Here is a 12,793-nt window from a genome sequence, read left to right on the forward strand (position 1 = left end):
AGGTGAACTTGCATACACTAATATACCACTGTGGAACATACCTGGATGACTGAGTGATTACACAGATATAAAACCACATGGTAATATAAAACAATGTACTAAAGCTGTTGAAAATGACACTCTATTGTCTAAATAAAGAGTTTTTTTTTACTGTCATAGTGGTATTAGAATTGTAAATGTGACATTTTAGCATTCTGTTTAGACAATAAAATGTAATTTTCAAAATTAAATCATAGTTCGTGTTTACTATTGATACCTGTTCAAATGAATATCTAGTTTCTATACTAGTTTTAGTATCTGATTTTTAATACAGTTGACTGTATTAACTGTATCATATTAACTGTATTAGTTACTCTTGCACCATCAGTACCATAATATGTTAGTTTACATTACTATCGTATATTCAGGAAAAGTTACTATGAAAATATTAGCATCACTCAACTACTCAAATAGCTTCGTTCCGTCTCTCATTATGCTTTCTTATCTCTACCGCCCCTCTTCTGTCTGGATTTGCTGCCAGTGCCTCCCCATGCATGTTGTGTACTCCTGCATACCCCACTGTTCTCCTAATTGAGTAGTGCGACCACAGGCCCACATCAGTCCCCCTCCTGCCCTCACAACTCCAGCAAAAGCATTCATCTCCCCGGGCTGCTCATATTGCACCTAGGCCCTGCGTGCGTGATAAAGGGCTATTGAGAAAACAATAGCTCCATTTTGTTTTCGCAGCACGGAGGAACCAGCGCACTTCACGCACACCTTAGCTTCAGCTTTGACGGCTTCCTGGCACCGCGGTTCAGTCATTTGCAAAGCGGGCTCGTTCCAACATAAAATAAAACAAAAAGGTTTACACGGAGAAAGATCTAGTGCGGCGTTATCTCACAAGCACAGGGCATAAACAGGGCCACGGTTGAGCACTTTCTGTTGTTCAGTTTGTTTTGCTGATTTATTGATAACCTGTAAGCAATACAGGTTCAAGCCAGGAGAATAATGAGAGGGACTTATGGAGGACCAAACCAGAATCCAGTTTAAGTAAGTAGGGCTCTGCCAGATATAAACACGTATAAAGCAAATGTAAACAAGGGCAAAGTAGACTATAGATGGAACAGGAATATAGGACAAAACCTTTACACAAAACCTGATCTAATTGGAAATTTTGGTATAAACCAGGGCTAAACCAAGACTTAACCAGTACTTTACCAGAACTAAACCACAAACTTGATCCTTAAAGTGTAATTACCCTGCCCTGACAAAGATAAAACCCACTTGTTTTTTATCCTCATATTTTTTCAACAACCTGCATTGCCATCACTCTTCCATTGAATTGGAGATTTTTTTTTCTTCAATATTTCAAGCCCCTTTGTTTCTTTTCCAAATTAAAGCAGTCTGTACAAAGCCTTTTCTTTGTCTTCCTCGGATGACAACTTGGCAGACGAGAGCAGCCACCAGAGACAAGGACCTAATACTTACCAAATATCTCCACCAGATCTACAGCATGCAGGTTTTATCCAGTGCCAAGGACATGGAAAAGTGCTCTTTCTACAACCTGTTTTAACCTCCAAGGCCAAATCTTACTGGCGGTACTTGGACGTGTTTGTTTTTGTTATTTATATGTGATTTAATTTCAAACCTGTTTATTCCTGGTTAAGGCCCAGTTTTGTCCTGTGTTAGACCTGGTTAGCTTTTATGAAGTTTAAGAATGTGAATATAAAATAAGAATTAACAAAAAAAATGTTTGTTGTGGCACATATTAGTACAACTCATTTTACTACTATTTCACTTGTACTATTGCATCCGAGGTCAAAATTTCAGAGCACACTATGAGTATGCCACCTGCTTGAAGATGCATAATGCTTTGCCTGGGATATTCTACAGGATGGCATTAAAGTTGTCTATCATTTAGCAGTGTTTTTATTGCTTAAAAAAAATTAAATGCGTCTTTTGTGAGCGGACTCGCCTCTCCACAGATGAATATGTTAAGTGCCATACTGTGGAACATTTCATGCAACAATATCTCCACCCAAGAAGTTACAAAGTTGTATTCTGGCTTCTGCTCAATGTTTCTATGGCTTCAACAAAATGATACAAGTGAAAAGCGAACATGAGTTTAGTTTAATCCAAATCCAAGGACGTTCAGAAAGTGCTTGTAGTGAATGCAATTTATTCCTATCGACAAGAAAGAACCCAGAGATACACTCAATTATGTTAACCACCTAAATCAATACACTCCTTTAAAATTTGTTTGAAATATTTTCCTCAAATAAACCCTCCCCAAAGAGGTTTGATTTTTATTCAGATTGAGAAAAAAAAATCCTGGGTTTGTAAAAAGAGCTTTTGAGGTTCGATGCTGAAGGGATGTCAGAGAGGCAGAAGTTGATGGTCTCGTAACGGTCTGCCCTTTGGACCCGGTGTCATGGAAACCGATCAAGCTTTAAAGCTGTAACTTTCTTTTTAGCGATCTTGTCTGGGCCCTATTCGAACCTTCCTTACGGTTAGCTGTATAATTCTGTGCAATGCTCAACCCACAAGCCTACACCACCCATGCTCCCAAATGAAATTCTCCATAAACATACAAAAATATTATACTAAACTGTGCACAACTTGACAAACCTGATGCAATGTGCTGTAGTTTCATTAGCAGGATGCGGACCGATTGTGTTGTGATAGAGCTCTGAAGGAAGAGTGAAAACAAAAGGAGGGGAGACTCAGAGTATCAAAAACTAAAGTAAACCTAAGCCTGAATGAGTCTTAATAAACAATTTGTTCCTTATGAATTGTGCTTTGTTCATGCATTAAAGGTGTAGTTAAAAGTATAATAAAGTCTTACTGAAACTAATAAGAGAATTGAGTAGTACAATCAATATAGAAGCAATGCATTTTAAAGCCTGGTCCAGTTTGATAAATTCTTACTTGCACTTTAATTATAACTGTTGTTTACTTATCAATATGTAGTATATAGTTTATGAAGACCAATTAACTCAAAGCTGCTGTTTTGGAGTTTTCATTTAAGTTGTAAAACATGAAATGGTTAAACAAAAAATGTGTAAAACTGAAATACATACTGTTATGTTGTGTGTAGTTTGTGTGATTTTGAACAACAAAGAATTCGATTTCAAAAGCCTTAGAAGATCAACACCGATGTAATATGCTTTTAATATAAGGCTTCGTGTCACCAAAGCCAAACATTTCCAGGCCAGGTTTAGCTGTCAAAAAGAATAGGACTGCTTTGAAAAATAAGCCTTTATTCGTAATTTTGAGCTGTCTGAAAAATTCTCCGAACACGTCTTTATAAGTAATGCAGCCTCGTCTTCATCTCCTCCTCTGTAAAGCCCCTCTGCACTGTGGAGGGTTAAACTCATGTGAAGGTTTGCTGCAGCTGTTTGCCTTTTAAATTATTCCCTGTTTGAGGTCCCTGATATGACGGAGCCGCTGACTCGTGTAATAACTCCTTTGGGCTCTTTTACCCCGTTTCACCAATGGTTAGCATTTTTCACATCCCAGGAACACTTCGCCGATAACTTAATAAATATTCCATAGGCTGGAAATAGGAGTGTTGTAGCTGAGAGCTGGGAATATGTGTGGAGTTCTTTGGGTTTTTGAGGTCTTCTGCTACAAAATGCATTTAAGATTCACATAATCGGTTGGATAGAACTGAAGTTGTTGCAGTAGTTATGTAGTTAAGGTTAGGTAAGGTAAAGTAGCATGACCATACCAGCTTGAGAATGCCAGAAAGCTAAGCAGGGTTTGGCCTGGTTCTTCCTTGAATGGGAGACCACTGGGAATACCGGGGGCTACATTGGGGAAGCAAGCTCTAGTACACTACACTGCTGTTGTGTCCTTAGGCAAGACACTTCACTCACCTTGGCAAGTATGAATGCGGTTTGCGGTGAGTGTTAGGCACTGGTTGGAGGGGCCGATGGTGCAGAGTCTCTACCCCGGGGCAGCTGTGGCTTCAGTAGTAGCGTACCACTACATAGTATGGAGTGAATGAATGATGAAATGTAAAGTGCTTTGGGTGTCTTGAAAGATGCTTTATCATTCTAATGCACTCTTAGCAATAGTAGAGGTAAAAGTGGTGATGGTGGAATAGTCAGTAAATAGTTGATTTTACAGTGTAGGACCTTGAAGAAATTAATTACTGAAGTAAAATTGTCTTTACTTACTACATAATTTCAGTTGCTGGGTAATACAACAACTACACTTCAAGAATAGTTTTTGGCTTATTGGTTCAATATTTCTTACATGCTTTAATGTTCATTCCCCCTTGCTGCAGACATATTTGACAAGGTGAGTTTTAATTCCCTGACAGACACACCTGTTCAGTAAATGTCAAGTAGTACAACACTGGTTTATGGAAATCAGGATTCAGGCATGGATAGACTGGCAGGTGTATTTGAATGTACACATTTTTTCCATACCAATCATAGGAATGTTGAAGAACCAAATACAATGGTTTCCTGCTAGAACGTTCTCAAGGCTGTGCTGTTGTCACTGGTGCACACAGCTGTTGTATTTTTTAACTTTTAGCTGAAAAGCCAAACATAATGAAAAAAATAGAAGAAGAATAGAATAACAGCAAGTCAGCCACTAACGTTAGAAGTTGGTTATTTGATGCACCCTGCATTACATTGTTGTGCTCTTAGGCAAGACAAAAGTAGTCAATTACAATATTAGGCTGATTCTTGCTGTTAAGAACTTCACCTAGCCATTATTTGATTCTTTATTTCAATATTATAAGTAGTCATAAGAAAGGTCTTGTTTGGGCAAAAATATTAAAGGTAACTTTTCTTAGGAAGATAGAGATGTCCTGTTATGTGTAGCATTTATTTCATTTTGGGTGTTTATTATAAAAAAATCCCTTGAAAAACATGTATTCTTACTGTAAATGTGTTCGCTTCACCACAGATCTGACTTGTAACTGGGCCCGGTTGAATCACATGCTTGTTTCCACGGAGAAAGAAAATACTGTGAAACCCACTAGCAGGTTGTGAAAAGTTACGCAATGTACCATTTCATGTTTTTATGTTATTGTAGATTATTAACCTCTCTTCTAAAATACACCCAAATATGCAAAGTTTCCGGTCAACCTTGAATAAAAAGTATCTTACCTAACACTAAATGTAAGCGCAGACAACTCCATGCTCATGATTGCTTAATGTAGTGAGCAGCGGTTCTGCATGGCTGCACACACGAGCGCACACACCATAATTTTGTTTTATTTTGGGGTCCCTAAACGCAGCACGAAGTCCCACAACACCTCCTCCTGAACCACCAGCAGCTGTAGCCCTCCTCCCCGTCTGCGCGCATGGAAATAGGCCTAGTGTTTGCTGCTGTCCTGGGAATGTCTCTCTAGCGATTTGTGGCCATTATAAACATGTTCTAAGTGAATTTTAGCAGGTGAGGTTTCCGCTTGGCTCCCATTGGATGAGGCATAATTCAATAGGCTGAAATAGAAAGGCGTGTGTGCAACTGCTTGACTTTTGCCACTATGTCAGAACAATATTTTGTCTTTTGTTTACTCTAGGGGTTTTCAAACTTTGCAGCACAGGTTTCATGGGCAGTAATATTTTGCTATTTTATTTGTTAAATTTATCCATATCCTGTACCAATTTTGATGGAACTTCTGGGAGATTTTGCTTTGGATCTGTCTATCTTTTATCCTGGTTTAGCCTAAGTTTGGTTTAGTTCAATAGTAAAAAATAGTAAGTCTTAAACGATTGCACTGTTTATGATTAGGAAAATGTTATAAAAAGGCATTTTAATAAGGCAAAATAAAATAAAAATTGTAATTAATATGTATAAGGAAGAAAAGCATTATTTTATGTCATAGTTTGCATCCCTAGTAGGGCAGTCAAAAGTATCAATATTAAAACTAGTGTTGAAACTAGATACTCATTTAAGCAAGTATCAGTACTAAAAAGTCACATTCAAGGGACAGAAATGAACCTTTCCTGAATAGCTTTAGAATGATCTTGAGCTGTATGAAAAGTATAATACCACATAGACTAGTATACGCCCATGGACCACTAGGGAATCTACCTGGACGACTGAGAAAGTACACAAATATAAGGCCACATAGCAATATAAAAGAAAGTACTTTGATTTTATGATTTTAAAACTAATTCCTAGTGTAGTCTTTGATTAGTCCTCATTTAGCCACAATTTTGGCACACATTTTGTCCATTAAATGTTGTATTTGGATGTGGTACATACTAGTCTACTCCTGTTTTCTCTCTCCTTGTTTTTGTCTTTGAAGGTTACATCGATTTTGAAATTTTTGTATCTTGACAACACTAATCCCTAATGTAGTCTTGGTTTTGTCCTCGTTTAGTCACAATTTTGGCACAAATTTTATCCGTTAAATGATGTACTTGGATGTGGTACATAGTAGTCTACTCCTGTTCGCTCTCTCCTTGTTTTTGTCTTTGAAGGTTACATTGAACAAACCACACAGGAACACGCAGCCCGCTACTGTTACCATTACTCATTCAGAGACAAATTGGAGAGTATTATTTCATTGTTGAGCTGCTTGTCTGTTTTGTAAGAGCTATGCAGATGCTTCTCCATTGGTTTTGTCTCCTGTGAATGCTGTATCTTCAGACAGGAAGAAATGCCCGCTGTGGAGATAAGGGGCCATGTAGAAATCTGTCAGCCACATCTGAATCTGAGATGATGCAGGCTACAGGCCAGAGCTAAACGCCGGAAGAACAACTTGTCCATGAAGTTTCAGCAATAGATGCAAACTTTTCATTTTCAAGCTTTTGGCATGTAATGTTACAAAATAAATTCCTTCAAATGTGAAAAAATGTAGTAGTAATAGCTGGTAGTGGGTAGTAGTAGTAGTGGTAGTGGTTAGTAGTAGTGGTGGTGGTAGTAATAGTTAGCGGTAGGTGGTAGTAGGTACTAGTAAGTGCCGGTAGAGGTGATGGTGGTTGTAGTGGTAGTTAGTAGTAAATCATAGTAGTTAGTAGTGGCAATTGTGGTGGTGGTAGTTGGCGGTAGTAGTAGATGATAGTAGTTAGTAAGTATTAGTAAGTGGTCGTAGTTAGTAGTAGGTGGTGGTGGTGGTAGTTAGTAGTAGGTGGTAGTAGTTGTAGTAGTTAGTAGTAGGTGGTAGTAATGGTAGTAGTTAGCAGTAGGTGTCAGTAGATGGTAGTAGTTAGCAGTAGGTGTTAGTAGTAGTGGTTTTAGTTAGCAGTAGGTGGTAGTAGTAGTGGTTGTAGTTAGCAGTAGGTGGTAGTAGTGGTAGTAGATAGCAGTAGGTGGTAGTAGTGGTAGTAGATAGCAGTAGGTGTTAGTAGTTGTAGTGGTTAGCAGTAGGTGTTAGTAGTGGTAGGAGTAGTTAGTAGTAAGTGGCAGCAGTGGTAATAGTAGTAAGTGGCAGTAGTTAGCAGCAGGTGGTAGTAGTGGTATTAGGTGGTAGTGGTTAGTAGTGCAATGGTTTATTTAGTACTTAGTGCACTGATAATTTGTGAACATTAGCACTTTCATTTCTAAAACTTTTGTCTTCATTTTTTTTGACATGTTGAGTTTCCAAATATAGCAACAAAGCACCACAATGATTTTCCTTTGATAAGCTTTAGGGAGTATGCTTTTGTAAGTGCCAACAAATGCGTACAATCTTGGCATGCTAATTGTCCAGGGATCAACCATTCATTTCTCCCAGTGCATGTTAGATTAGCTGTTGTTGTATTGTAACATCGCACAAAAGCTGATAAGGTATTTGTTTGTTGTCTAAATGTTAACTTGACACAAGCAATTAAGTCTATATTGCAGTGGGGTTTTTGACGCTCCGATTTTGTGCCAGTGTTTTGACAAAGAACAATGGAATAAATGTAATCTCAAAGGACATCATAATAAACGTTTTGAATTAAATGATCAGAAACTTTATAGACTAGACCACTGCCAAGGCATTGACCTTAGTACACGATAATATCAATTTAAAGGGCGCATATTACTCTATTTTGTGACCTATGTTAGAATTTGGTGTCTTAATTAAAAACATACCTGGAGTTTTGTTTAGTTTCATTCACACATGTCTGTCACACAAACCCTGCATATTTAGTTCTTTTCTGAAAACACTCTGTGTCCACCTTGTGATGTCATGTGGATTAACACAAATATGAAATCTATCAATGTGATGGTAAATGCATCCTGCAACGGTACACATCATAGTTAAATATTGATCTTATGTTACAATTAGGAGTGAGCAATGTGCCCAAGAGGTGATCACAGTTTCAGCTCATTGCTATTTATCTACACAAGTAACTTTCTACTGTTAACCATCTCTTTTATCTGAGAGTCAACACTTGGTGATTGGTTTAATCCACCTGTCACTCCCTCAGTGCATGATGGAGGCTGATCAATATGAGGAACAGTTGTGTTTTGTATGTAGAGCTGCATTAAACGGAGAAAGACTGACTAACCCTAGTTACAATTTTCAACTCATACCCACCACATTCTCACACTTGAGTATAGGCCTTAAAAAATCAAATTAGTAACCCAAGACCTCCTTTAGCAACATTTATGTTAAAACTATCCTAATTTCTACATTATTTCTTCATCTGTCTTTAATCTTACTGCAGTTTAACTCCTGAGAAGGGTTGTAAGTATTTCATCTTAACATTGTAGGCCCTGAGGACACATCTCTATGAGTAAAGAGATAAAAGAGATTGCAGGTCTTAGAAAAGGGATTTCTCTGGCCCCTTTGTGTTTCCTCTTTAATAACATTGTCCACTGGTTAAATTGAGATTTATTATGGAGCCCCGGTATACCCTTTTGGAGCATAGCTGTGTCATGTTGGTAACAAATTATTTATGGAAATACAGCTTTGAAGACTCCTTGTAGTGTTACCTAAGGGCACACTTCAAATACATTTTGCAGCTATATCCTGGTAGCAAGAAATGGACAAATTCACCTCAAACCTTCTTCATATGTTTTGTAGAGGAATGTTACGTTATGTTATGTATGAAAACTGACATACACTACATTGATGTCAGTGCCTGATCACATCTGACCTCAGAAGCTAAGCAGGGTTGGACCTCTTCGAATACCTGGTACCAGAGTTGGGCAGCAGTGACCTAATGCAAGCTGTTGGTGTGTCCTTAGGCAAGACACTTCATCCATTTGCCTACTATGAATGTAAAGGGATGTGGTGGAATGTGGGCATAATTACCAAAATTATGTATATATATATATTTTTTTTTTTACAGTATATTGAAATGGTATTCAAATAAATGATAACAACATTATCACACATTTTTAAGTCGGGGTATTGGTACACATATGGTATATATGCTAGCATGCATTACTGGCAACTGGTTTTATAATAAATATGACTTTAAAATGCGAAACTGGCACACAAAATAATGCATAATGATAATACTACATTGGCGGTGTACACGGCTGTCAAATGTCATGATTTCAGCATAAATTTCCTGTGGTTTACTTCAGATCTGCATATTGTGTTTTCTGGAGAATGCTGGTTGTCATGGATATGTGGTACTTGCATCATGATGAGTTGGATTATTCAAATAGGTTTGTTTAGCTTGCTAAGCCTAAGGCGTCTGTTTATGCATGGGCGCCCAAAGGCAGATTGTGACTGTGCTTCCCTTCTCTAAGCCCTGAACTCTCATGTGGGGGTAATAATACTGCTGTGATAATCAATCACATAGATATTTTTATCAATTCCATCTGAAAACCAAAGCAGAATTTTGGTCATTACATATTTGTGTGTTTGTGACATGTTGGCGATGTACCTGTAAAAAAAGAAAAAAAGTTGAGGTCCAGACAAATGTTAAATTTGCAGAAATGTCAATTTACACCTTTTATTTGGAAGTTGGAGACTTATTTTCTTATTTCAGGTTTCATCTTCAGTCATCTCTTTTTGGAGCATTTTTATTGTTATTAACAAATGATTCAAAATTAGGGTATCTCCAAAACAACATACACAATATTTCCCATCTTTTCATGATCTGCTCGTCCATATTACACAACCCTAGCTTCTTCCTGAAATTCCATAGTTTTTCTCTATTTTGTGATTTCTTCAGCCCTCACAGACTCACCACTGGCTTAAATGCACTTCAGAAAAGGGCAATTGAAAGCCTTCATGATACTTCAGAACACAATGTTATTTTTCTGTCTCAGAGTTTTTGTCCACTTACCAGCAGCAGCTGCATTTTGTCTTTTTTGTACACACTCTAGAAGTCCAGGTTTTATAAAAGAAGTAGATTAAATGTTATTTCATGTACTTATTTAATTAATTCAATCTTAGTAGAACAATATATGTCCTTGTTTTTTTTTCTCTTATTTTTCATCTGTTATATTTGAAGTTGTCACGCAATGAGTCAGACTGTGTTAAATGAATTGGTTAAATAATTGTAAATTGCAAAAATGAATACTTTACAATTAATTTAATCTAAATAAATAAAAATATAGTAGCAGACACTGATGGATTGCATGTTTTTTTTAAGCCTCAGCACAACAAGCTCCAAAAATGTTGCAGATTGTCTCTCCCTGCTTTTTACATTTTTTTACTCAAAACGTTGCTTTGTCTTGCAGAGGACCAGATACCTCACGGCTTCCCCACCATCGACATGGGCCCCCAGCTCCGAGTGGTGGAGAAGACTCGAACAGCCACCATGTTGTGTGCTGCCAGTGGAAACCCAGATCCTGAGATCTCCTGGTACAAAGACATGCTTCCTGTAGACATCAACAGCAGCAATGGACGCATCAAACAGCTCCGCTCAGGTAATTAAACGTGCATGAAAGCTCCCAAATGCACGTCACTATGTCATATTATGCCAACGGCAGCTGAGAATTGCGACATAATGTTGAAAAAGTCAATAGAAATAGGACTTTGTTGTCATGTCTGCCTTGCTTAGTCTTTGATCAGAACGAATCATGAACATTTCCTACAGCTTGTCACTGGCACCTTTATTAGCTAGCGTAGCAGGTGTAGCATAAGCAGCAATTGAAGCGGTGACAAGGGGAGCTACATCCAACATCTTCTGCAACCTTTGATAGTGACGCATGGGTTCACAACCTTGTGAAAGTATAAAGTATTACGGTTTTTAACCGTATTTTTTTTTTAAGCACACATCTAGGTTAGAGAAAGGGCAACAGATGATGCATTATCTGCGATTTATTCTGACAAAAATAACAATAAAAATCAATGGAGTCCTTTTTTGTCTCACAGTGCTAGTCATTTTGATAAATAAACATCGCTAGCCTGACCTGGATGATACAGGAAAGATAAGTAGCTTCTGTTGCCAGGTTTGTAGACTGTATTTTTGCATTCAAATGAGCTTTGCAAAATCTAGACAAGTATTACATGTTTTTAGCAAAACCCGTTAATTACTTTTTCACACTTACAAAAGCTGTGCCTGGCAAAGTGTTGATATGCAATGCCCTCAAACCAACAGTGTTTCACCAGCATATTTTTTGACATCTGGTGCCATATCAGAGCATGCAGAAGTACAAAATGATACTGCTGTAGTTGTATTCCTACTAATTAGCTTTCCTTAAAAAGTATAAACACATCTGTTAGGTTTATTTTGAAACTGTCAGTCATTAGACAAGAGACACTGCCTTCTTTTTCATGACCTAAATAAGTTTTGATAAGTGTCACTGAGTTAACTGCATGACTTTGATGTTTTTCTTTACTTTTTTGAATTTCTATTTAAATATCTGTTAAAGTTGCTTGATGTGATACGACAAATGGGGTTTTAGATATTGCCATCCTAGATAAAAAAATAAATAAAAAAAATCATACAGTTTGTACCGTTTGATTTGCGTGACAATATATCACTGACAGTAAAATGGCACAAAAGTTTTACATTGTAGTGGCTTCTACTATGTCAATATAGAGCTGTGATTCTCAAACTTGTTGTGCATCAAACACCCAGGGCTTGTACTAAAAACAAACCAGGATTATACAGTTGAGGACAGAAACCAGGGCTGAAACCAGGACTGAAACCAGAACAGAAACCAGAACAGAAACCAGAACAGAAACCAGAACAGAAACCAGGACTGAAACCAGGACTGAAACCAAAACAGAAACCAGGGCTGAAACCAGGACAGACCTTGGACTAAAGCACGGCAAACCTAGGACTAAACCAGGACTAACCCTGGACCAAACCTAGACTTAATCAGGATTAATTCCAGACTGAAACCAGGACTGAAACCAGAAGTAAAGCACGGGAAACCTAGGACTAAACCAGGACCAAACCTAGACTAAACCAGAGCTCAACCAGGAATGAACATTTACTAAAAAAGGAAAACAATGACACAACTAGGATTACTTAAAACTTGTGGTGACCACAGCTAAATCAATAATTAATTTGAACTAAATAAGGCCTAAACCAGGACTAAACCAAGATTAGTGTGAACTAAGACCAGACCAGAAGTAGATTCGTCCTCATTTAGGTCTAGATAAAATCAATTCAAAAACTAGTCTTGCACTAAAACTGACTCAAATCTATCTAGTTAGTATCACCAAAACAAGCCTGCATACTAGCCCACAGTTTGAGAAGCACTGTTCTATACCCTGTAGTCTGAAGTCATGTGTTTACCCCAGTGGATCACTAACCAAATCTCTTCACCCTGTTTGCATTGAATTGACTGGCGCCTGTAGGTGGTACTCCAATTAGAGGTAAGGACGATGTGTTGGAAAATGTCACGTCTCCTCCATCTCTTCACATTTGGTCCACTCATTCGGTTCATCTGCGTTCCAGCTCTTCCCCGTGTCCAGTCCTCAGTCAAATGTTTTTGTCAAATGTCTGTTGTGTCTTAACAA

At 37.8% G+C, this 12,793-nt stretch overlaps 1 protein-coding gene across 1 annotated transcript in view; it reads left to right on the forward strand.

Moving 5' to 3' along the window:
- Positions 1-12,793, forward strand: part of LOC117385047 (receptor-type tyrosine-protein phosphatase F) — a 218,080-nt gene that overhangs the window by 86,918 nt on the left and 118,369 nt on the right. The window contains exon 5 of the mRNA XM_033982280.2: positions 10,558-10,746. Coding sequence (XP_033838171.1) covers positions 10,558-10,746 — 189 coding nt within the window. The remainder of the gene's footprint in view (positions 1-10,557; positions 10,747-12,793) is intronic.

This window comes from Periophthalmus magnuspinnatus, chromosome 17, assembly GCF_009829125.3.
Source record: "Periophthalmus magnuspinnatus isolate fPerMag1 chromosome 17, fPerMag1.2.pri, whole genome shotgun sequence".
Classification (NCBI taxonomy): domain Eukaryota; kingdom Metazoa; phylum Chordata; class Actinopteri; order Gobiiformes; family Gobiidae; genus Periophthalmus; species Periophthalmus magnuspinnatus.